Below are 26,023 nucleotides of genomic sequence, written 5' to 3'. Positions count from 1 at the left end.
GTCCAGCATCTTAACACTGTCCAGATATTTACTGTCTGTACAATAATCAATGCCTACTTAAATATAATGAATCCTTAAAGCATCCCTGAGAGTTTAAAATGAATAGTATTGAATTTATATTATCAGGATAATTAAAGTTTAGTAGAAATCTATCTCAATCATTGTATGAAATTTTGAAAATATTTATGAGCAAAATTCTGTTACTTGAGATGCTGCTTACAGAAATCAAATGGCAAATGTCTATACTATTTTAAACTCTCAAAGTATTCTAGAACACATATTGCAAGAGGGCTTTAATTTTCTGCCATGCTTCCTGACCAATTCTTTAACAATTGTAACGGCTTTATTAGCTATTCAGTAAGTACTCCTTCGATTTACTCCTTATATTAGCAAAATGAGCTGGTTCTCCTAACAACAGATCATTTAAGGCAAAAATGTCTCGTAAGCACGAAAATTGAAAATGTTTATGGATACAAAAAACATCTCCGTTAAAAACATCTTTAGGGTTTCCCTGGTGGCGCAGCGGTTGAGAGTCCGCCTGCCGATGCAGGGGACACGGGTTCATGCCCCGGTCCGGGAAGATCCCACATGCCGTGGAGCGGCTGGGCCCCTGAGCCATGGCCGCTGAGCCTGTGCGCGTCTGGAGCCTGTGCTCCACAACGGGAGAGGCCACAGCAGTGAGAGGCCCGAGTACCGCAAAGAAAAGAAAAACCAAAAAACCCCCACATCTTTAACTAATGAGATAAATGTGATATTCTATTTTCTAAGAGTGTACCCTGACCCAAAACAGACTGGCCTACAAGTATTTTTATTGTAGAATAGCCAATGACCCTATGAAGCCACTGTTATTCTAGACCTTTTCTGAGAGAAATGGAGCAGTTAATATTGTTTAAGGAAATGGGAAGGGATAGAATTTTGAAGCTGGGTGACAGGGGCCTGGGGAGGAAAGTTCTGAAACTATGCTGCCCCAACCAAAATGACACTGAACAGTTTAGGTCTTATAAAGCGTCTATAGGAGGCATGGGCATATTACTCTACTTGAAACAAAGCCCTGGGTAGAATTAATACTTTCAATTTCTGCTGGTGGAATATTTTCAATTCCTCGGAGCAACGAGACACTTTCAATTCCACAAACTTCCACCTGGGAAATGAAACAGAACTTCCTGCAATGTTGTGGCTGTAAAGTTTAAAAAAAAAACAATACTCTCATGGAAAATTTTTCTCGCATCTCCATGCCATGCTTTAGGGCTCTAGATGCAACTAAAGTTATCTTAAAAACTAAACAAACTGAAACAAAGACATCTCTTTGCCAACCCCTCATAAGCCTCTCAGTTGCATCCCGCAGGTCTGAGCCTCATCTTGACAGTGATCCGTTACATAATGGCCTCTATACTTTGACTATGACAATGTGTGACTGCCTTAAGAAAACACTTCTTAAAAGTACTCAAGTAAAAGTACTTGCTTTTAAGAGTCTAATCTTATTTTTGAAGTTGGCATAATTGTTCACTTAAAATAAGGAGATATTAACTTGACAAAGAGAGACTGTACGAGAATTATTTAGTACCATTTAGTCATGAACTTCTCTGCCTGCAACTTCAAACAAATGCATCGCACCACTGCTCTGATGAAGAGCATCCACTGGGCACATCACGCAAGAACTGAGGCCTAAGTCACTATGTCAAACGTATAAATTATGGTCCAAAGACAGCTCCAGGCACTGCTGAGCTTGGAATTACTTGCTGAGCAGCCATGTTGTTCCAAACAAACTCAATGCTTAAGAGGCTAAAGGGCAGTGGAGGCAATTATTGGAAGGAAGTTTCTCACTAGGCCAGAAAGGAATAATTAAGCCTTTGCATGCTAAATCACATCACTGGGGTTAACAATGAAGTAATCAAGTGTAAATGGTGACAAAGCCCATCTATAGGACTCATGAAAGGAAATTAAGGTTGTGGGTACTCTATAAACTATTGTTGCTTAAATACCACAAAAATTAGTCCTGAAAACTTCATTCACTTATCCTCTCTTTATACAAATGTGTGTGCTTTTGGTGGGAGGCAAGAAATTGGTTAATCCAGCAATTAAGGCAAATATATTGAATCATCCGAAGTAAAACACCACTCAGCTACTAATTCACAGGCAGAGATCCAACACAATTCCCCACACTACTTAGACTGGACCAAGTGTTCAGTAATGAAGAAGACGCACATGGGATTTATTTAAATATATGGCTAAAACCATTTAAGTGATAAACCTAATGCACACTTTATATATTACACTTTCTATGCCTCAGGGCGTAGAAGAGAATTCACACACACACACACATCATCTCCAACAACCGCTCAGTAGCAGTTAAAACTGGTTTAGGAATTCCCCGGCGGTCCAGTGGTTAGGACCCGGTGCTTCCACTGCAGGGGGCACAGGCTCAATCCCTGGTTAGGGAACTAAGATCCGGCATGCTGTGCAACATGGCCAAAAAAATTAAAAAATAAAAATAAAACTGGTTAAGCTCTAAAAGGAGCAAAATAATGCAGGCCTGACAGTTAAAAGGTCTAGATTCGACTTGGGCTTTGCAACCTCAGGTTATTATCTCACCTCAGAAACAGAGTTTCCTCGTCATATTTCAGGAGTGAGGCCAAGAGTGAGATTTCTACTAAGATTTCTCAAGACTCTAAACTGATCTGGTGTAGTAGTTGTTGTTGTTGGAAATAATTTAAGACTCAGCAAAAGTTGCAAAAATGGTGCAGAGTTCCTATGCATCCTTCACCCAGCTTTCCCAATGGCAACATCTGACATGACCAGAATACATTAGCTAAACCAGGAAATTTACTTTGGTACAACATTATTATCTTAAACTATAGACCCTACTCAGATTCCACAACTTTTTATATGCACTCCTTTTTTTTTAAACCACACGTACGAATTCATATGATCAACACTGCAGTCAGGATAAGGAACTGCTCCCTCACCACAAAAAAAAACAAAAACATGGACATATTACTCTACTTGAAACAAAGCCCTGGATAGAATTAATACTTTCAATTCCTCCTGGCAGAGTATTTTCAATTCCTTGCAGAAAATAGACACTTTCAATTCCACAAACTTGGAAAATGAAATAGAACCTCCCATCATGTTGTGGCTGTGAAATAAAAAAATACTCTCAAGGAAAACTCTGCTCTCACCTCTGTTCCTCGCTTTAGGGCGCTAGGTGCAACTACAACTTTGTCAAAAACTAAACGAAATAAAACAGACTTTTCTTTGCCATCACTGCCCCATCGCTCCCTCCTGCTACCTCTTTAGAGTCTCACTGTCCTCCTATCTCTAACCCTAGCAACCACTAACCTGTTCTCCATCACTATAATTTTGTCATGTCTGGAGTGTTTTAAATGGAATCACCACCATATGTAACCTCTCGAGATTGGCTTTTTCACCCAGCATAATACACTTGAGAGTTATCCATGCTGCTGCATGTATCAATAGTTGGTTATCTTACTGCTGTGTAGCAGGCCACTGTACTGATATACCAGTTTATTATGGCATGTGGATTTTCAACTTTTTATGTTTTAACTAAATTATAATTATGGGGTGGGGAGGAACTTTTAAAACCTTGCTTTGCCATTGCTTAAGATGGGTTCATACTCCAAGAGATACTGATTCCCTTAATTGGTGATTACCTTAATCACTCCAAGGTTCAAGGCTTCCCTGACAACCCTACTTAAATAGTGAGCCCCCTTCATCCTGCTTTATTTTTCTCGACAGCACTTAGTATTACCTGATCTTATATGTTTATTGTATTTATATTTTTTACTGTCTACCACCACCCCTACTGCACCCCATACCAGGTAAGTTACATGAGGGCAGGGACGCTGTCAGATATCATCAGATGGGACTTCCCTGGTGGCACAGTCGTTAAGAATCTGCCTGTCAAAGTAGGGAACAGGGGTTTGATCTGTGGTCCGGGAAGATCCCACATCCCTTGGAGCAACTAAGCCCGTTCGCCACAACTACTGAGCCTGCACTCTAGAGCCTGCGAGCCACAACTATTGAGCCCGCGCACCACAACAACTGAAAGCCCACACGCCTAGAGCCCGTGCTCCGCAATGAGAAGCTACTGCAATGAGAAGGCTGTGCACCACAACCAAGAGTAGTCCCCACTTGCCACATCTAGAGAGAAGAGCCCGCACACAGCAACAAAGACCCAACGCAGCGCCCAAAATTAATTAATTAATTAATTAAATTATTTTTTTAAAAGATATCATCAGTTATCTGTGTCCCCAGCACCAAGAACAGTACTTAATACTTAATAAATGTGTTGAACAAATTAACTTTTAAAATAATGACTTATTATCTCAATAAGTATTACTTTAGAGTTGAAAGACTACTGATTCCATGAACCATTATACCAATATTAGTAGCTCTCAGAAAATAGCTTGAACTGATAAAATTATTTGCACAAAACCTTTTTATTCACCTCTACAAATTAACTACCTCCTATTATACAATTTCAGTAAAGTACTGGGTCCTGAAAGACTGGACAATAGACAAGGAAGAAGTATAGGAAATCTTACCATCTGACAAGCATAAGCCATAAGCAACACAAGTCAAAAGTCTCATTAAGTATTAAAGGTTTACGTAATCAAAGAAAGGACCATCTACTCTGATAATGTGCTTCCTCCTGCTTTGTTTTGTCAACATACTCTGGAGGGCTACCAATGGTGCTAGACAACTCATACAACTAAATGTAAGAGGATTTCTTCCATGTTAAATGGAGAATGTGAGCCAGATCAACTGTCTTCTACCAGTTCTTAATAGAAGTGAACTTTTAAGAAAGGAAAGCAAGTCAGAAAAATATTAGCAAAAATTTGGTTATGATTTATGTAGTTGAAATGCTGAACAAATAATAAATAGATATCTGGTCTCTAAACATGTACCTGTAAATATATGTATGTATATTTAAATATACATATGTGTGTATTTATTTATAAATATATGTATTTATATACTTACTGGGGACATATGTATGTAAATATAGCCTCTTTGATGCGTGGTCCATACCACACACAAAACTTTTGGTACCACTGCACCAGAGACCTTTAAGATTTAGAAGGGTCCAAATCTACATTCTAAGGAGCTGAGAACACTTCAAGCAGAGCACAGACAGATTTAACCTCTCCAAAACTAATTCCTCATCTATAAAACAAGCAGTTCATGATATCCACCATACACAAGATAGATAAACGCCTGAATCTAGGAAGAGCACTAAAGGACACTGTCATACAACTCACTCAACCAAGGAACCCTGGTCTGAAAAAACAAGATCCAACACCCCATCCACAAAACCTCATTTATTACCTGTGTGCCCTCACACCCTGGGGTTTCTCCATCTCTGAAATGGAGAATAAAAGCATGTGCTTTAGAGGGCTGATGGGAGTATTAAATAGATAATGCATGCAAAGGCACTTCTCCTAGTACCTGGTACTCAATGACATTTATGATTTTTAGCATCTATGTTCATAACAAGATGATGATGATGGTTTATCTGAATGGCAAGACAGACCATGAAGAAGCTCTTCATGATAAAGAGTGCAACTTAAGTGAAATAAAACAGCAAAATACTTCCAGAAGAAGACAACCTGTAGAGGTTACCAGGTAAATGACTCTCCATGATGGGACTGGTACATTCCAAATCAAAACTGTGGTCACAGCTTCAGTCATGAACAGCCCTGCTGCTAAAGGAAAGAGCACATAGATTGAAACAGGAACCCATCCAGTCTGTAAAATATTAACAGCTTAATAAACATCAGCTCACCATCCAAAAACACAGTATTCAAGTCAACTGAAGAGTACCAGCTAAATTAATACCAAGTTGACTCCATGAAATGCCTTGGGGGGAAAAAAAGGCTCATGGGTGATTCACTTTTATGCTGACTTCCCTATAAAAACATCTTCAACAAGAGAGGCAGGAAATTCCAGTGAGTGAAAGGGGGCAACTATATGGAAACCATCATACTGCACACTTTGCTTTTTAATTTACTTCAGTGTTTTGGTTTAAAGAAGCACATTCAAAAATTTGCTCCTTAAGAAACAAAAAAGTGAGTATGCTAACGGATCTGATCCTCATATACCATCCAACGGAATTCCAGAAAAGAAAAAGCAAGCTAAAAGGCACACAACTGATATTTACTTTCCTGACACAGAAAAACACTATTAACGTAGAAAATAATGTGTAAGCTTTCAAGGAGATCAAGTTATAGAGACCTTTTAAAAAATTCTGCTAGAAATAAAAGATAACTTAATTTTACCCAGTAAATTGATTTTTGAACGTAAGTTACTCCTAAATCAAGTCACAGTGCCCTACTGTATGTACACATATATTGATACATGTGTATGCTTTTTCGGGATGCTTTATTTTCAATTCTGATTTTTTTCCCTGTAGTAACCTGTCGCTTCTCACCATTTCATTTGTCATTTTAACCTTATCCTCTTCTGAAACTGTCAACTCTCCATGCTAACCACAGAATGGACAAAAACCGAACACCAACTACCACCCACTAAATGGGATGTCATCACAAGTTACCTAACCCTTTCCAATCTTTGTTTGTTTAGCTATAAATGGAAACCATGCCATGTGTAACATGCCAAACACACAAGTAGGCCTAGCAATTCCTCACCAAATTTCCGTTTTTTTGAATCAGACTTTCCAAACACAAATACACTAACAATTCAAAGTTTTTTCACTGTCAGCAAAATGCTCCACATTGGTATCACTTCTACACGAGTCCTTCAGGCATCATGGTTAACTGCCAGGTATCAAAAAGAAGGCTGGACTTCCCTGGTGGCACCGTGGTTAAGAATCCACCTGCCAATGCAGGGGACAAGGGTTCCAGCCCTGCTCCGGGAAGATCCCACATGCCGCAGAGCAACTAAGCCCATGTGCCACAACTACTGAGCCTGTGCTCTAGAGCCCACGAGCCACAACTACTGAAGCCTGAGCGCCAAGAGTCCGTGCTCCGCAACCAGAGAGGCCACCGCAATGAGAAGCCCGCGCACTGCAAGGAAGACCCAAGGCAGCCAAAAATAAAATATAAATAAACAAATTTTTTTAAAAAGGCTAAGAATTCTACTCCTGTAAAAGCACAGACATTTAAACATAATCAATTTTTAACAGCTTCTGCGAATACCACATGTATACTATGTTAACAATATATTGAGGCTATAAGTATAAGTGATATCAAGCCTCTAAGACATTAAAATCTAGACCGTTTTCTTATTAATATATACTTACCATATAGCCCAGGATCTCACTTCTAGGTATTTACACAAGTGAGATGAAAAGCTATGCTCATACAAAAACTTCTTACATGAATATTTATAATGGTCTTATTTGTTAACTGCCAAGAACTGGACACAAGGCAGATGTCCCTCAACTGGGGAATAGATAAACAAATTGTGGTACATCCATATAATGGTATACTCCTCAGCAATAAAAAGGAATATTACAGGGCTTCCCTGGTGGCGCAATGGTTGAGAGTCCGCCTGCCGATGCAGGGGACACAGGTTCGTGCCCTGGTCCGGGAGGATCCCACATGCTGCAGAGCGGCTGGGCCTGTGAGCCATGGCCGCTGAGCCTGCATGTCCGGAGCCTGTGCTCTGCAACAGGAGAGGCCACAACAGTGAGAGGCCCACGTACCGCAAAAAAAAAAAAAAAAAAAAAAAGGAATATTACATACTGACCTACACAACAACATGGTAGAATCTCAAAAGCATTATGATAAGTAAAAGAAGCTAGGCACAAGACTACAGTCTGTTACTTTCCATTTATGTGACATTCTGGTAAATGCAAAACAATATAAGAGACCCAAGGTAGAACACAGATCATCAGTTGCCAGGGACAAGGGTGAGGAGAGAGGCTGACTACAAAGGGCACAGGGGAGAGTGATGGAAATGTTCTATATCTTGACAATGGTGGTGGTTACACTCCTATACACATTTCAAAACTGTACACTTAAAAGGGTGAATTTTTAAGATTGAGAGGTTTAAGGGAGTTCTCCCTATGAATCAGTAGTTATAAAGGTCAGTTAAGTAGTCAAAGAAGGAAGATGGAGCATTGGAGATTATACGAGTTATTTTAGAATACACATATGGAGTCACTAACAGAAAGTGAGGGGCTCAAATAGGCTCATTCGTGAACAACTGTATAACCAAAACTTTTTAAAATGTAACCGTCCAAATTTAAAGGAAATCTATTATAATCAAGAATTACAAAAGGAGTTACTCTTATAAGAAAATGTGAGGGCTTCCTTGGTGGCGCAGTGGTTGAGTCGGCCTGCCGATGCAGGGGACACGGGTTCGTGCCCCAGTTCGGGAAGATCCCACGTGCCGTGGGGCGGATGGGCCCGTGAGCCATGGCCACTGGGCCTGCGCGTCCGGAGCCTGTGCTCCGCAACGGGAGAGGCCACAACAGTGAGAGGCCCGCGTATCGCAAAAAAAAAAAAAAAAAAGAAAATGTGAGAGGCAGTAATGTCTATTAGCATGTTGTTTTACAGCAAATGTTCAGTAATGATACCAAGAACCATCAGAAATACCTTCTAGATGAGATGTATATATACATTTAAATATTTGGCTATATCTGGGACAAAACAGGAGCTCACTTCCTTTTCAAGCAATCATCTACTCCTGTCAAAACCAGCCCGCATGTCTAAGAAACAACAAGAACTAGAAATTCAGGCTAGGGTAACTTAAGGGTTGGAAAGGACCCTGATGAAATGTATGTCATTATTTCCTCCGCCAAAGTCATGAATCTTCTTATCTTTGGTGTCATAGGGTTTTTTTTTTTTTTCTTTCTCCTTCTGGAATGCCACCTCAGCCAGGGTGGTGCCAAGGGCAAATTCCTTTAACGCAGAAAAAGGCCTGAAGAAAAACAGCAGTTGATTTACCCCTCTGTTCCACGTTCTTGGCCCTCTCCTGCCACACCTGCTGACAAGCCTCCACACTGTGGATTCAGATGCCACAAAGCAAAGCCGTTAATGCTAGTTGAACTGAAACCAAGTCCCCAGTAGAAGCTGGTGCTACGCAACAGAAGCCTTAAAGGTCAATGTGGCAGGGATTGGCTAGCATGAGAATGATCAACTGACCTCCTTCTGCAGACTGACAGGAAGATAAACATAAAGGCAGACAGTCCTAAAGGTACGTTTTATCGGGAACCAAGCATCCTTGTTCCCAACTTGTGTATCCATCAAACACATGCCACATATCAAACCTGGGAGAACAGCCTCGAAACGTCCTGCATACACACACACACACATACACACACACACACACACACAAACACAAATTCCCTTTGGTGAAATAACTGATCAAGCAGGAAACCCCACCGTAGAAGCAGGTCATACAAACTTAATTCAAATTGATATTAGAAACTGGCTTATCCAAAACACGAGATTTCCTTTCCACAGAATGTAATAGGGCTTTGGAAAACACAGTCTGATTGCTAACAGCAGGACCTGTGGTTAGCACACAAACTTGCCAACCTACCATGAAGGATGAAGCCTTCTGCTGCATGCCCTCACAGCCCCAGACTGTTTGCAAAGGGCAGGAATGAAATATTCCATATGTTTTCTTTGTCGGTGACATGGCTATTGAAAGCAAGGCCATGGTAGTCTCCCTGCTGAGGGACTGGGTCAAGCTATTCATGTGTAACCAGGCAGATGTCAAGATGGTAATGGGAAAAACATCTCAAACATTTTTTTTTTTTTTAAAGAAAGAGACCCAGGGTAGAAAATGCACAACTGTATCTGAAACACTCAACCAATCTAAATAGGTCATGAGCACTCTTGCATATGTTAGCTGCTACTCTGAATTTACAATTCATTTTCAAATCAGAGCTGAATCAAAACCCAGAAAAGTTTTTAAGGGTTCTGAGAAAGATTTAACTGTGCTTACCAAGAATGTCATATAACCTTGGAGAAATATGAAGGATTTTAAAGAAAGGATTTTAGTTCTAAAGTTACTTCAAGGATAATAAGCTTTTCTTTATCCACAAAACACAAGCATTTGTCTCAAATGTAAAGAAAATTCACAGGTATCCAATAACCAGTAAAATATCATTTTCAAAGTACTTGAAACAAAATGTTCTCCCATAATCTGCATATTGCTAGAAACAAGGTGATATGAAGAAACAAGAACTCAGCTAAATTGTCAAACCTGAGCTAATCTTATCAATCCCCAACATGGACAGTGATGAGAAACTGCTGGGCACTCATTGGCATGAGGCTTCTTAAAGAGTTAAGCATTGTTTCATGAAAATCCTCAGTGTTCCAAAGTCTGGAAGTAGAAAATTATTATCTAAAGATCACACTGACACTGGCTAAGGTCACGTGCCCGTTTGCTGTGTTCCCCTATTAGGAGAGTGTCCTTCAACTTGACCAGCCATCTCAGGGAAGCAATGCCCAGTGAGAGACCAAGGCAAGAAAGCATGATTTCCTCCAAGCTCTCTCCTCTATAGAAACTGTAACTCCCCACCACTAGGCTTTCTTGTTAGAAAGGGAGTAGCACCACCTGTAAGAAGGAATCTTGATAAAAACATATGCATTACTCTTTCTCCACCAGGATCTTTATGGTTTTCTGAATGAAAAGTCTACCAGATGAAGAGTCTTTTTTCCATTAGCACAAGGGCTCACTGTGAAGTCTCCAACAGGCTATAAACCTGATATACATTCAAAGAACCAGAGAAATAGGGTTTAGAACTTTAAATCTAAGTGACGTAAAGGGATAACACACATAGACAATTGCTGAGGCACTCCCCAAAGAAATGACAACATAATGTAATGGGTCCTTGCTGTCACTCAAACAGGTCATGCTAAAGTTTCCTACATGTGACCCTTGAAGATAAAGTCAAGTGACCTCTTCTTGCAGATGGAAAAGACAAAGTCTAAAGGGATTAAGTGATACCTTCAAGCGCACAGATTTAGGACCTCAGGGGTCTTGATTCCTTGTGCCACACTCTCAAAAATAAAACAACTTCTGAAGTCCTGTTCATAAAAATAGGCGCATAAAAAGAAGACTGGAGAGTAGATAGTGACATAAAAAGCTGGATTATGCGACCACGGACTCAAAATGACCTTGGAGAGAACAGAAGGCCAACAAGAAAAAATTTTCTTTCTTACAAAGTTAAGAAAACATTAAGATTTTAAAACAAATTCCACTAATCAAATGAGATGAACTAGCAGTAGCACAGAATGGATGAAAACTGGGATTATGATAAACTGCTAAGTATCAGTTAGTAAATCCACGTGTAAGCTTTTAAAACATGATACTAAAATGTTAAATGCATTGAATACTCCTTTCTTTTTTTTTTTTTTTGCGGTATGCGGGCCTCTCACTGTTGTGGCCCCTCCCGTTGAGGAGCACAGGCTCCGGACGCGCAGGCCCAGCGGCCATGGCTCACGGGCCCAGCCGCTCCGCGGCATATGGGATCCTCCCAGACCGGGGCACGAACCCGTATCCCCTGCATCGGCAGGCGGACTCTCAACCACTTGCGCCACCAGGGAGGCCCTGAATACTCCTTTCTTAACTCTGATCAAATTGTATGAGAATTCTGTACGTGCTTGATGTGAGATAAGGAGAGCCTGAAGAGGACCCAAGGGGCAATTATCAGATTCGGAAAATGCAAAAGCTTGATTTAGCGCCTAAAACAGAGAAGCGTGTGAACAGTATTCAAGAACATTAAGAAACCTAAAGGTTAATCAACAGTATTTGCCTTCTCTCCCCTCACCTCCATAAGAGTTGCTAGACTTCGGGATAGAGTTCTTAAGGTGTAAGGTATTCAAGAGAGAGAATAGTGCTGATTCTCTGGAGATTCTCAGGCAGAAAAAGAAGCTCCCTGAGATGGCTTCCACACACGGGAAGGGTGACAACGTAGATCACAGTGGTGGCAACCACAGGTCTCCTCTCTCCTGAGAAAATCTAGTCTGCCAAGCCCTTCTTGTATTATCCATATTAGTCGTATATTTTCTCTAAGAGCCTCTTAGCATGAAGCTTACCCTGTAGGGATATGGGAAAAAACAGAAGTTAAACAGCATCATAGCCCAGTCCCCAGAGTTTTAGAGAGAGAGACTGCCAACTCGGAAGCATACCTCCTACCCTGCACTTCCCAACAAGAAACGTGAATAAGAGTGAGACTTCTAATGGCCATCTATCTACCTCCCTAGGAAAACAGCTCTAATCAAGCTCTTCAGGGGAGTCTGGAGGTCACCACTTGCATTCAGTTATGCTGTGGCTTATACTGAGAGCTCCACATGGGCAGTCAGAGCCCAGGCGGAGTGGGCAAGTGGGATCCCAAGCAATCCTAGGTGCATTCCTCAGCCATGCTTCCCACAGAGCCAAGGGAAAGGCGCCATCTCCCTGTCAAAGTTAGGTCACTCTACTCGGGAGGGGAAATTCCCCCAGAGAAAACTTTAAAAATGTACAGGGAACAGGGAAAATCTAACTCATGATTTTTCTGGATACAATGCTCTGAAATCTGATTCAAAGAGCAAAAATATTCTGTTGCCACTGTGCACTGAGATTTTCGTTCTTTTAATGGTCAATTTTATATTTAAAGCTTTGTTGAAAAAAAGGGGGGGCTGCATTCTCCTAGTGTAAAAATAGAGGGGAAAAAAAAACTAGCTCAAGGGGCTTACGCAACTCTTTACTTATCTTGACTCGGAATACTTAAATACAAATGAAATATGAAGGATAAAGGGTCATTAAATATCCTGTAATATATTAAATATGCTTTCCCCACACATGTTTTCTCACTAGCACAGACAACAGACCAGCCCGGGATCTAAACGTATACCCAGTCTTGGCCCAGCTGCCTCCCAAAATATCTATGGTTTATATTTCCTTACAAGGATATTCTTATATTCTTAATGGGCCAACATGTTGCCACAGAGGGTTGGTTCAGTGCTTTTCCCATAAGATCTTTCATTACAGAAAAGCTAAGAGAACTACCAAAATATGTATTTTTTAAATGTTCATTTCTGAAGCCTACACTCTTAGATGGGCATTCCTGAACCCCAATCACTTGCATCTAAAATAAGAGATGCAAAATGCAAAATGACAATTCTTGCTGTAGACTTACTGCAGGGTCAGAGGGGGACCTGGCTGGCATGCTTTTTTGACTATTAAAATATGTAACACTATCAAAACGTGCTTTAGAGTCTAAAAACAACCACCCATTCAGAGTTTTAACTGCCTGTACACGACACAGACTATTTCTGTACACTATAAGAAACTTACTAAAAATAGTCCCAGCCATATACAAAGTTTAATAACAAATATTTGTCTATGGGTGGGTGAATCCAGAGTATACTACTACATAATTACAACTTGCCATTTAAAGGGGGTATTTGAGTAGTAATTTGCTCAAGTCTTTAGAAAGTTGAGATGTTACTAAATGTATATGAACTATAAAATCATTTCTAAACTCAATTTTGAACTTACCCAATTTCAGACAATAGAGCCGATACCCGGCCTACAGTTTGTTCATCAAGTGTTGAGACACAAAAGAAATGTCTAGAAAGGCAGACAAATTAGTCATTGTGTAAGAGTACTGATTTGCTAAATGCCCTAGTTTTTTTCTTCACTGACAGAATTTAAAACTAAAGCATTTTATTATCTTCAACGAATCTTTTGAAAAACTACACTTCACTGAACAAAATTGGGGACAAAGTTATCCATGTTCTTGTATATACAGGAGAACAAGCTTTGGGCATTGCCAAAAACTTGAAGGCTTCAGGAGGCAATTAAAGAGCAATCTAGATAATACATTTCTAAAGACAAAACCATGAACTCTCATTTAAAAAAATTAAAAGCAAAGCTGTCTGATCAAGTTACATTAGTCACATTTTTCAGAGTTTAAGGCACATTGGGCAGGGTTTAACTTGTAACCCAGGTATACTGATAAATATTGTGCTTTTATGGAAACTTCTATCTTTTTTTTTTTTTTTTTTTTTCAGTACACGTGCCTCTCACTGTTGTGGCCTCTCCCATTGTGGAGCACAGGCTCCGGACGCGCAGGCTCAGCGGCCACGGCTCACGGGCCCAGCCGCTCCGCGGCATGTGGGATCTTCCCGGACCGGGGCACAAACCCGTGTCCCCTGCATCGGCAGGCGGACTCTCAACCACTGCGCCACCAGGGAAGCCCCACTTCTATCTTTTTTATAGAGAAAAAGTGGGAAACGGTCTTAGAAAAATTTCAATGAGTCACTAAAGGATTCTTACAACTTCACTTGCTTGATAGTCTACACAGATTCAGAGAGATTCAAAGCAATGAGAGTCATTAGTCACCAATATCCATTATTTCCTGACAAGAAAAATGGAAATAAAAGGATAAGCACAACCAAGGAGCCCAAAAACCAAAATCCAAACTTGCAGGCTGTCAGTGCTTTCTGCCATTATAAAGATGACTAAAATAAGAATTTGAGAGCTAACCTGACAGAGGCCAAGAAAACACCCAAACTTGCCTGGATCCACCTACCAGTACAGAACTTTGATCTTCCCTAAGAGATTAAGCTGTCAAATGTTACCTTATGATTCAGGTAAGAGCCAAGTGCCTGGACATTAAATGCTTGTGATACCATAACAGTCATTAGCATTTAGCTGGACTGAAAATCATAAAATATTAGTGGTTACCACAAGCCTTCAGGAGCCTCGAATGAGAATCACTGGTTTAAATTCTGGGTAGAGCTCAGACCACACCCAGCACATTGTTGCCTTCTGAGGCAGGTTCCCCAGTCGATGGATACATTCCAGTAGAGGTGGACAGTTGGGGAAGTTTCCTGGGTCAGGGAGGGATTTCAGGATTGAGATACCTATACTATACTTAACACAACAGAGAAGATCGGACAAATATATGGAAAAAAAAATCAAATTAAATAGAAAGAAAACTTTTGGCAGTAAGAGTTGTTTACTTCCTTGTTCTCAGGTGAAGAAGCCAAGGCCCTGAATGGTTAAGTGTGTCACCACCTCAAGGTCACTCGTGTGATTTATTGACAGATCTGGAAACCAGCTCTCCATATTCCCAGCAGAATGCTCTTTCTTCTTGTGTTTAAAGAGAACCCAGCAATTCACTAGTTTGTAAAATAAACGATCTGTACTTAAAGATGTTCATATACTGGCCTTGTTTAGAACAAAGTTCCCTGGTATGTAACACATATACTTCTCTAGAAAGACACACCGCAGAAAATAAGCTAACAGTGAAATTTACAGACAGTAACTTAGACATCAAAATATCAAAACTCGACCATCAAAAAAGGGTATAAACATTTAGCCACTGATTACTGACCTGCCAGGGAATACAACTGACATTGGAGCAAACGTAAGAAAATACTTTCAAATAATACTATTAAAAGAAAGGTGCTTGGAGTCGTGAAAAAAAGTACACCTTAGGGAAGAATCTGAGATGATGCTTCCCAAAGAAGAAAAAGCAACAGATAATTTTTTTAAACCCTTCAAAGCCCCTCAGGTAACCATCAGTTCTATATAGAAAGCTTGCTAACCTGCCCGTGTACAAGATACACACACTGTGAAGGCTGCAGAGATTATGACTAATTATATGGAAGTGACGACGTTGAGTAACTTTTTGTACAGTACCCAAATTACTGAAACAGAGTGATTTTATTTTCCAAGTGTGAAGCCATACCAACAGGAAACAAGCAGGGCTATTCTACCCCAGCAAAGCGCCTTAGCTAGTCATGCATTCTGTAACAAGTCTCCATGGCAAATTTCCTAACACACACTTCTAAACACAAAGAACTCCTCCTCCAAGTGAGTGGCAATAAATAGGCTTGTGCAACTTCAACTAGATGGATATTCAGATACTTCTGGGATCTTTTCACGAGAGCAGCCGATCGCTATCGTCCCCTTGCCATCCTAAAACTGTGTAAGAATTATAAAATCATAGAATGTCTGGAAGCTACAAGCAGCCTTAAATAGAATCTAGTGAATCCAATGACTTCATTTTTCAAATGAAGAAACTGTCACCAAAAAAAAAAGGTAGAATGACTCGCCCAAGGCCACACAATTACTCAGGGTCATGGTGAGGACTATGACCAAGGGCTCAGACCTACCACCCTCTCCACAAAGCCACAGAAACAGCCTTTATAATCCTAAAACTATGCACCAGACATAACCTAGGATGTGGAAATTTGTGACCCCCATCTACAAGTCTCAAATTTTGTGACAGTAACACACAAACCAGAGGACACACGTTCACTATCCCCTCCCCACCACCACCATGACTTCATCCCTTTCTCTCTCAATCAAGAATCTTGGAACGCAGGTGATTAAGAGGGACCTTATTAGCTCTAATAGGGGAATAAACTTGAACCCTTCTGATTAAAAATACACTTCAGAATTTTAATACTAGTCCGAGTACCTCCTTTAAAACACCTCAGGGTGAAATGTGACAAGCCAGTGCACTGTGACTCAGGATCGGGAACTGCCGCTGCAAAATATAAATAAGCACTACAGGTGCAGCAAACGCTGTGAACACGGGAATCCTGTCAACAACACTGAGGATTACATCTGACTCTGCCCCCAGACTCAGATAAAGCAGCTTTCAGCAGGAAATAGACACTGTTGGGCTGAACAAGTTTAAACGAGCCTAAAGGAGAAAAAGCAGGTATCCTCTCTCTGGGTTCTCAGATCTCGACAAAAAGCTAAATGCTGAGAATGTGGAGTTTGGCAATCCCGCGTGGGAATGAGGGCTGAATTCCAAGCCCCAATCCTGCCCCTTAGTGTGGCCTTAAGTCCTTATTTATTCACTGAAACATTAAGCGCTTCCTTTGTACCGGACTCTGGACTCCAAGTTGAGTAAAATAAAATCCCTGCTCTGTCAACGAGGAGTCCCAATGTGGGATGTGTACACATCTGAGTGAGGTGAAGGTAAGACACCATTGAGGAATGACAAGAAAATAGCTTCGATTAATAATCACAGTCTCATCTTTTTGACTTCTATTTTTGTGATTATCATTTTATGTATAACTAAACAGGCCTTGGTGTCCATGCTCCAGAAATTAGAAATCAGTGAATCAAAGTTTGGGAACCATGGATCTAGTTCCTTGGTGTGTACCTGTGTTCCACCAAAGCTGTGATGGGACAGCAAATCAGAAGGACTTGCCAAGAGACCTTGGGTGATTCCAAGGTGTCTTATAAGATCAACTGGAGTGGGCAGATCACAGCACCCGCCCCTCTTCAACGTGGATTTTGAGATCACTGGTTTCCCAACATGCAAATATACTGCCCTTGAAATGCCCTTTACCAGGGCTCGTCATTATAACATACACTTTTAAGGGTGAAATGAAGAGTGTTCAAGTGAAATAAGGAGTTATCAGGAGGTACAACTACTCTACAGGTCACGAAGGGAAAAAGAAAATATAACACATTTGCCCACCGCCACAGCTCAGAAAGTGCTATGATGATGCTAGTTTAGGCAATCTGATCTGGACTGGTGCCAGTGATTTATCTGTTTCCCAAGCCATGAACAGTCACTTATGTAAGGCTCAAGGTTGAGAATATAGCATTTCACTACTTTTGGTGAATTCTAAAGAAAGATGCCTGATGCTCTATAGCAAGGAGCGCGCTCTCATAAAAATAAAAATTTCTTTGTGGTTTTTAGGTACTAATGTAAAACAGCCCTCCTCCTTATAGGGCAAGTCTACACATTAAAACTCAAGGCATCTACTAAACAAGGTCTTTTCAACTGGTCAAAATAGTAAAAGTATGCTTTTCTCTCTGGGACCTGAAAGAGGTTTCAGGGAAAGCCACCTCTCCTGAATGAATTCCCTAAAAGTATGAAGAGGTCTTGGGGAAAAAAAACAGCCCCTTCCCCTCTACCCAGTCTTCTTTCCCTTACTTCTCCTCACTCCCACCCAAACTTTCCCACGTAGGGTACCTTTGTGGGCAAATTGCTCGCCACTGCAAAGTTAACTTTTTTTTTACTGAAAAGTTAAATTTCACCATATTGAAGGAAAATGACTTCAAATGTGTAACTAAAACCTGAAACAAAGGGGAAAAAAATGGAGAAGGGGGCTGGCGGCCAAAGAATGAGACAGGTTCCAAGGCAACTGGCCACAGGACTCAAAAAAACCCCACTGGCAGAAGGCAAGCAGAACACCTCCCACCAGCCACCTGGAAACAGCACCGCTCTGGCCTGCACAGAAAGGATCTCTTCACGGGGTCTGTTATTCCTTTCACACTGTCTGTTTCTAAGAGGTCCCTCTCAGCAGCTGTAAGGTAAAAGGAAATTCCCTTTACCCAAGGCCTCTCAGAATCCCTTCCTCTCTCAAACAGTTCTTTCACTGCCCTTGATTTAATCTGGCCGCACAGCACAGCAAGGCAGGACAGGAGCATACACCAAACCCTGCACGCAGTTACCCTATTCTTTCTCTACTGGTGCCATCTGCCAACACCTATTTCAGAGTCTTCGTTTCTAAAGCGAATGTCTAAAGCTCTCCGTCCCCGTTTGTGGAGGGGATGTTTTGGAAGTCAGAACTCTCTGAGTGACTTTCCCAACCTCAGGCAGCTCAAAGGAAAAGTTCTACTGGTTAAGGAACAGCAGAAAACGGCTACCTTTTGGGACAGGCAGAGCTTATGCTCTGGAACTTTCATTTTCCTCCAATATCCTGTACTTAAGGTCAGCATTCCTTCTTTAAAAGGCCTTGTTGGGTAAAAGTATTTCACCCAGAGAAACCTGCAATTTCCACCACCCTCCCTTCTCCGTTGTTTTCGCCCGGTTTCCCTGCGAGCTCCAGAACCCCAGGCGTTTGCTGGTGAGTCCGGAGTGGAACTGGACTGAGGTGCCAGGTCGCTCCCCCCCCGCCCCCCCCCGGACAGGGCCAAATGGGAAGGCCATTCGCCCCGACTGCGGTACAGGTGTTTTCTTCTCCCCACATGCTGGAACCCAGGAGGCTCCAGGTGCTTCCCCACGAAAATTGCCTCGGTCTCAGACTCAGGCCAAGTTCTAGCCGCCCTCAACCCTGCCGCCAGCAAAACTCTTGCCAGCTGAGCAGGGGCCCGCGGGAGAAGAGAAAGTCGCGTGAAAAGGCTGCCAGGGGCAAGCGTTTCCAGATTCCTCCTTCCTCCTCGGCCCCACATGCACTTGGGAGTTGGGGGAGGGTGGTGGTGATCGTGCCCGAAAAGTCTGGGAAAAAGAGCTACACGGGTCTCGGACCTGGACTGGCAAAGCTTGTGAAGCTCGCGGCGGTGGAGCGGGTGCCAAGGAGGTGACGGCGCCCCCCTCCTCGGGACACTGGGGATGGAGTGGGATCTGCCACTGGCTCCGCCCCCCGGAACCCCCTCCGGCGCCCCCTCCGCCCGCACTCACAGCGCTTGGGTGAAGGCGCTGAGCCCCTCGGGCACGGCCGTCAGCCCCTTCCCGGAGCAGTCCACCCGACGGTCGCCGTCGCAGCTGCAGGGCGCCGCGCAGAGAGGCGGCGCCGCGCCGCTGGGCTCGGCCGAGCCGCGCAGCCCCAGGGCGAGGAAGCAGAGCAGCCCAAGCGGGCCCGGCATTGCTGCGGCCGCCTCCAGCGCCGGCCTCTCCCGCGGCGCCGCGCCTTCGGCGCGCCTCTGGCGCCCTCCGACGCCCCCCGCCGCCCCGGGCAGCAGGCCTGCGGGCTGGGCCGGGGGCTCTCCTCTCTCTGCAGTCGCGGGGGCTCGGCCCCTTCAACAGTCCGCGGCAGCAGCAGCGCAGGGACGCGGCGCTCCGGAGTTTCGCCCTTCCCGCTGCTCCATGGAAGCGCAGAGGTAGCCCCGTTCCTCCGGCGGCTCAGGCCAGCCGGCCGGGCCGGGCGCAGCTGCAGGGGCCGCGCTCTGCCATCGCACCCGCCTCCCGGTCCCCGGCCTCCAGCCGCAGCCGCTCTTCAAGGTTGCGGAGCGCAGCCTTCAGCCATGCCGGCCCCTCGCCACAGTCCCCCGCCCGGCTCTCACACAAACACCCGGGCTCTTTCTCGCTCTCTCGCAGCCGCAGCTCAATCTCCTCCTTTTCCCTTCTAGGGTTGCACGCTCGGGTTCCCAAGCCCCCAGCCGCTGGGTTATGCAAATCACTTAGGTACATGCAAAACTAACCCGTTTCCTGGAGCGCCATTGGCCGGGGGAGGTCTCGAGCTCATTACTATGCAAAGAGAGGAGCCGCCATTGGCCGAGAGTGGGACCAGAGGGGCGTGGTAATCGGGCGTGAGTGACAAGGTGGTGGTGATGGTGGTGGTTCGCGGCAAAAATCCCTGCCTTGGCTTGATTTGCGTGGCAGGTTGTGGATCGAAGGTGGAAGCATCCGAACACTTAGAATCTGGGTTTTCCCTCCCCCACTCGTCGTCTTCTCTCTGCAGAAATTGGATCTCCTAAATTGGATGACCTGAAAAGTAGAACTTGCCTCCAGCATTCAGTTAAGTTTCAAATGACTCTCCACTGTTCCAAACGGCGAGGACTTTGGGAGCTGTGCAAATGGAAGAAAGATTTTGAAGAGAAGAGAAAAGGTTTCTCTTAATCTGACATAAATATTTGAGTTTAAGCTATATACTAAATTAAAACAGTGTACCCCCCATCCCCCAAGCGCCTCTCACTTCAACTGACATCTTTATACCTACCTTGATATGCACTTGATAGCTAAGTCTTAGCAATTAGCCATCCACCATACAGAGTTTTGGTGACCGCAACTCAGATCGCTTTCTCATCTACTTTAAAATCCTAGAACACAGGAATCTTGTTAGGGTCAAAGGAGGTGATATTTCTGAACACTGGGCAGTTTCTCCAGACAGCTTTTGCTGTCATTTGAGTTCCAGGTAACTACCCTTGAGAAGCCAGCAGCAACTTTAGTGTTAGGTAATTATCAGCATTCCTTCCTCTTCTGGACTTTTGTGGCTTAATAGACCCCACGTTACTGTTATCATTGTTTGTACCAAATACTGCTTTATGGGCACCTCCTTTCTTGCTTTCCACTGTGTCTTTGGGTTATTTAACTCTATTTTGAAGACATTGCCATGAATACTTTAAATTAAGGCAGGCAGGGTTAAAAATGTCACTGTCATCAAGTTGATTACTCATGTCATGTAAGTAAAATTAAAGAAAATGGAAATAAGTTGATGCAGACCCAAGGAGTTTAAAATGAAAAATTTCCATCATCTTTACATTCAGGAGTTTATTTTAAAAATAATGCCCAGTTGGGCACACGACTAACGTACAATAAATTTATCCACACTCTTGAGAGTCAAATAAATACAGATATGCCTTGACTTTAAGTTTCAGTAATGACCTATTTCCTCTAATTGTAGGTTCGAAAGAGAAATTAAAGGTAGGTGGACAACCCTACGTTTTATAGATAAGAAATCTGAAGCTTGCAGATACTGTGCTCCGCCCAAGATCATCACAGAACAACTCCTGGGCTCCTGGTTCCTTGTATGTTGCCCTTGGAGGCTTCCCTAAATTGGTTTCCATTGTCTAAATCATTTCCATTATTTTCTAGCAACTCTCATGAGCAAGTGAAGAGAAAATTGTTAATTTCATTTCTTTATTTGATTCCTTTAACGTCTCTTTCGTAACAACACTGGAAGATGACAGAACTTCTCTTGCCAAGGTATCACTATCTTCTGCTGTTTTCTTTTTTTTTTTTAATAACAATTATACATTATACTGATTGATTTTAATTTGGCCAAATAATTCATTTCCTTTCTTTTAAAGTAGTGGTTTTTAAACTTTAGTTGGCATAAGAATCACATGCAAAGCTTGATTAAAACTGCAAAGTGTCTTAAAAGGCTTAGAGCCTCAAAATCAGCATTTTGATATATGCCAAGTGAAAGTGAGACAGGTGGTCTTTGAACCCCACTTCGGGAACTTTATTCTTTGCTTCCAAGGAATAAGATCTTAGGGCTGGCAACTTAGATGAAAGGAGAGATTTGGATTGTGGAAAAAGGAGAGATGTAGATTTTATTGCTGAATAAATTCCTATTATCTAGGAGATGAAGAAGGTAAGAAAGGAGGATTCAAATTTGCAGCTTGTCCAAGATGACAAAATATCAGGAACAAAGGACTTGGGTAGAGAAAAAAAGAGGTAAGATATGCTAAAGTTTTAGTATTTCTGATAGTTGCTACATTATATATGTTTTGCTTTAAAGATAAACTGGCCAATTAGTCTTCACTTCTTGGATAAGATGCCCCAAGAGAGAAAAAAAAAACTCTGATTTTTAAGATACTGTCCCAGACAACTAGAGAAAAATGATCAGCTCTTACATAACCCTTAAGGACCTAGAAAGATATCTGGATGAAGCAAAATCTGATGGCAAACAAGTAATAAACTTAATAGAGACTCTGCCTCCAGACTGGTTCCTCCTAGTTTTTCATGGCCATGGATGAGTAAATGGATAGCATCCACAGGCTGGATAAGAGGAAGTGGAGCCTAGCTACAGTGCCTCTGCATTGCAGGGTACTTTTGGGCAACAAAGGAGGCACACCCTTCCAGTGATCTTCACCTTGGGGCTTTTGTGCAAAGGGCACAGGGCATGTTGACTCGTGGACAAGCTGGATTTTGTCCAACTCACACCCTCACCCAGACATTCTTATAAATATAGAGCCTACACAAGTGTATGCAGAAGCCGCACCTGCAAGCTGCTCCATTAAGGAAACAAAACCTCAGAGATTGCGAGGGTTCTTCGGTAGTGCTGTAATAACTGGATTATAAGTCCTCGAATGTACAGAATTTCACCTTTTATAAAGTAACTCCAATTTACAATAGAACAAAAATCTGAGTTCACAGCAATCAACTTAAGAAATAGAATGTTACAAATGTAGTTGAAGTTCCCTTTGTACCTCTCCCCAATCATATTCCTTTCCTTCTTTCTCTCTCTGGGAAGTAAGACCTTTCCTAAACTTCATAATTAATGCCCGTGCATATTTTCATGCTTTTTGTACGGGTGCATCCCTAAACAATATATATTATTGTTTTGCATATATAAAGAATATCAATCTGTATTCTTTTGCAACTTGGTTTCTTCATTCAGCCTGTGAGCTTTATCCATGCTGATAAAATATGTGCTATTGTTAATTCATTTTCCTTACTACATAGTATTCTGTTTAAAGAATATACTCAGTATTTATTTATCCATTCTATGAATATGAAACTTATTTGTATTTTTTCTAATAATGCTATCATGAATATTCTTGTACATGTCTCCCTTATATATGCCAAGAGATTCTCTAAAAGGTATTTCCTTTATACACGTGTGTGTGTGTCTAGGAGTGGAATCGCCAGGTCATAGACTATGTGCACTCACTGCTATTGGATGTCAAATTGCTTTCAAAAGCAACTGTACTTATTTGTGCTTCCTTCAGCAGAAAATAAGAAACCCCATTACTCTACATCCTACCAATACCAATATTGTGAGACTTAAATATTTGTGAATCTGATGCACATGGAATGAAATCAAAGTGTAGTTGAAATTTGAATTTCCCTGTTTACAACTGCATCTTCTCATGTATTTACTGGGCATTTAGTGTGCTCTTCTATGCATTGCCTATTCATTTCCTCTGCCTGTTTCTTTTCTGTTGGGTTGTTTATATTTGTTTTTCTTGTTTAGGGCCAGATAGTAAAATTTGGAGTTTTGTGGACCACATGGTCTCTGTCATAACTATTCAACTCTGTCATTGTAGCAAGAAATAAATGATACATAAACAAATAGATGTGGCTGTGTTCCAATAAAACTTTTTTGGCAAAAACACATGTTGGACTAGTTCTGGCCTGTGGGCCATATATTTTCCCACCCCTGTTTTATAGGTGCTAATCCTTTATTGAACTCTAATTATTTTTTGAAAACCATTTGTAGGATTATGTAAAATTCAGAAGGACATGCATCAAAGGTAACCATCTTTCCTTGCATGTTGACATCAAGCACTATTAAACTTCTGGTCTCCATGGTGAGCTCATGCTGAAGATTATATTGCAGAATAAGCCCCAAAGAATCTGTTGCAAGCTTAAACACGCCCCTCTTTCTAGAATGAATGGTGTCAAAGTTATCCTGGGCACTTAGGGTTTATCATACCTCCCATCCAAAAGACACCCCAAATATTTGACCTGATGCAATCACATGACCAGTGAATAATAGCTATTGACTTTATGAAAGCATCCATGACAAACCCACCACCTCAAGTTAGAAGCCATATACATATTAAAAATACGTATGTATCTATACATATACATACATATATATGGGTATTTGTATGTACATATACATACATAAACATTTCAAAACATAATAGGTTCAGGAAATAAAGAATATCAAGTCTAATCCCTACCCATCAGACATCTGATATGTATCTACTCTAACAACTGAGTCCTCAAGATAAATGCTCTTGTTTCTGTGCTCTGATGCCTCCACATTTGCATCTGGGGCTTTGGGCTGGAGGAGCTCCCACACTGGGCCCAGAGGCTTGCAGTCTTAGTGTTTCACTCACTTGTCCTTTTCTTCTGAGTCTCAGTGTCTCTACAGTGGTCCTATTTTGCACAGAAGATAGCATCTATTTTTTAGGGATAATTTAACATAACAATGATTATTTTGAAGCACACAAAAAAATAACAATATGAAGTTGGTGAAAAATTAAAAATATCTTTTTAAGCTACAAAGTGGTCAAATTTGGGCTTCTGGGCCCTCTTTCCTCTGCCATCTGTGTAGAACTGATGGACCTTTGGGATGTGAGGACTGGCAGTGAGGCTTCTGGTGTGACTGACTGAAGGCCATTCTTGAAGCCAGCCCTTTTCAAAACATGATCCAAAATTTCTTAGTTTCCTGACCTGGTCAAATATCCTGTGGTCAGATGTCCTTTTCAGTACTTCTGAAGACCCATGTTGACCCCAAACTTCAAAACATTAGGACAAATGCCAGAAATATTTTCCTATACATAATATTCCTAATACATATTCCTAATCCTTTCTAAATCTGATTTTATTTTCCCAATCTTTCCATTTCAAATCTAACCCAAGAAGAGAATGAGACTCAAGGGAATAATTTCTGAATTACAGAACCGCACATGGATCCCAAGATCTGAGTGCATAAACTACTGGTGAGAAACAGAATGAGGCAAAAAATTAAATGAGCGTTAAAGCAACAGGTGTTGTAATAGAAAAGTAAAGGGAGAAAAATCAGAATAGAAAACTGGGAAGATTATCACCTAGTCATGCTGAGAATTTGTTAGGGCCAAAGTATTAACACAGAGTTCAGTCATAGAATTTGGTTCCTTCTCACTCCCTCTGAATTCCAAATAGAACTTTAAACATTTTGGAAAGACCTTAGCATGAGACAATTATTCCAAAGAACTACATGCAAAGTCTGTGCATCCCATAAAAGACGTGTACAGAAAACCAGCACTTGGGGTGGGGGTCTGCAGTGGGGTTGAGGGTAGTTCTGCTGCTGAAGTGTCCTGGAAAGCTCTCTTTGTCTACAAGAACATATGTGGAAAGAAATCTAGAAAAGCAGGTAATAAGAGATTTTAGACTCAAGGAGAAACTGTGGGAGGATGTGGAGAGAATACTTTACGTTCTGTAGGTTGTCTTTCTTTTCCTGACCTGGACACCTAATGCTATCTCAAAAAAGACCTCTTGGGTAAACACCTCTTAGGTGATTCTCTTTCTTTTTGTCTAATCACAGCTGCCACGACTCTTCGAAATAAGAAGAGTGGCAATCAGAATGAAAATTTTAATAATCCCAAGGTTTTTGAAAATGTCTTTAAAATCATTTCAAACATAAAAAATTCTGAGGCAATGCTCTAAAAATTCAGGCAAACTACCAACCATCTGTAATTTTCAAGATTACCTTGGAGAAGGGCAAAGCAAGGAAAGGTCTGGAGACTGGATCAATGGCACTGGATGTTAAGGTGATGCCAAAAATGCTTTCTTAGGGTCTGGTTGACAAAATCTGGTATTATTTATTAACTTTTTTTTTTTTTTTTTGCCTCAGGTTAGTGTTAAAATATATGAATTCAGTTCATAGAACATTATGAG

General features: G+C 41.7%; 1 protein-coding gene across 1 annotated transcript in view; it reads right to left on the bottom strand.

Annotated features, from left to right (window-relative positions):
- Positions 1 to 20,059, bottom strand: part of LGR4 (leucine rich repeat containing G protein-coupled receptor 4) — a 97,770-nt gene extending 77,711 nt beyond the window's left edge. Inside the window, exon 1 of the mRNA XM_060104563.1 lies at positions 19,367 to 20,059. Coding sequence (XP_059960546.1) covers positions 19,367 to 19,551 — 185 coding nt within the window. The 5' untranslated portion in view covers positions 19,552 to 20,059. The remainder of the gene's footprint in view (positions 1 to 19,366) is intronic.
- Positions 20,060 to 26,023: the final 5,964 nt, after the last annotated feature.

This window comes from Mesoplodon densirostris, chromosome 7 (genome assembly GCF_025265405.1).
Source record: "Mesoplodon densirostris isolate mMesDen1 chromosome 7, mMesDen1 primary haplotype, whole genome shotgun sequence".
In the NCBI taxonomy this organism is placed as follows: Eukaryota; Metazoa; Chordata; class Mammalia; order Artiodactyla; family Ziphiidae; genus Mesoplodon; species Mesoplodon densirostris.
The sequence above is the reverse complement of the archived record's forward strand: the minus strand, read 5'-3'. Positions and strand labels throughout refer to the sequence as shown.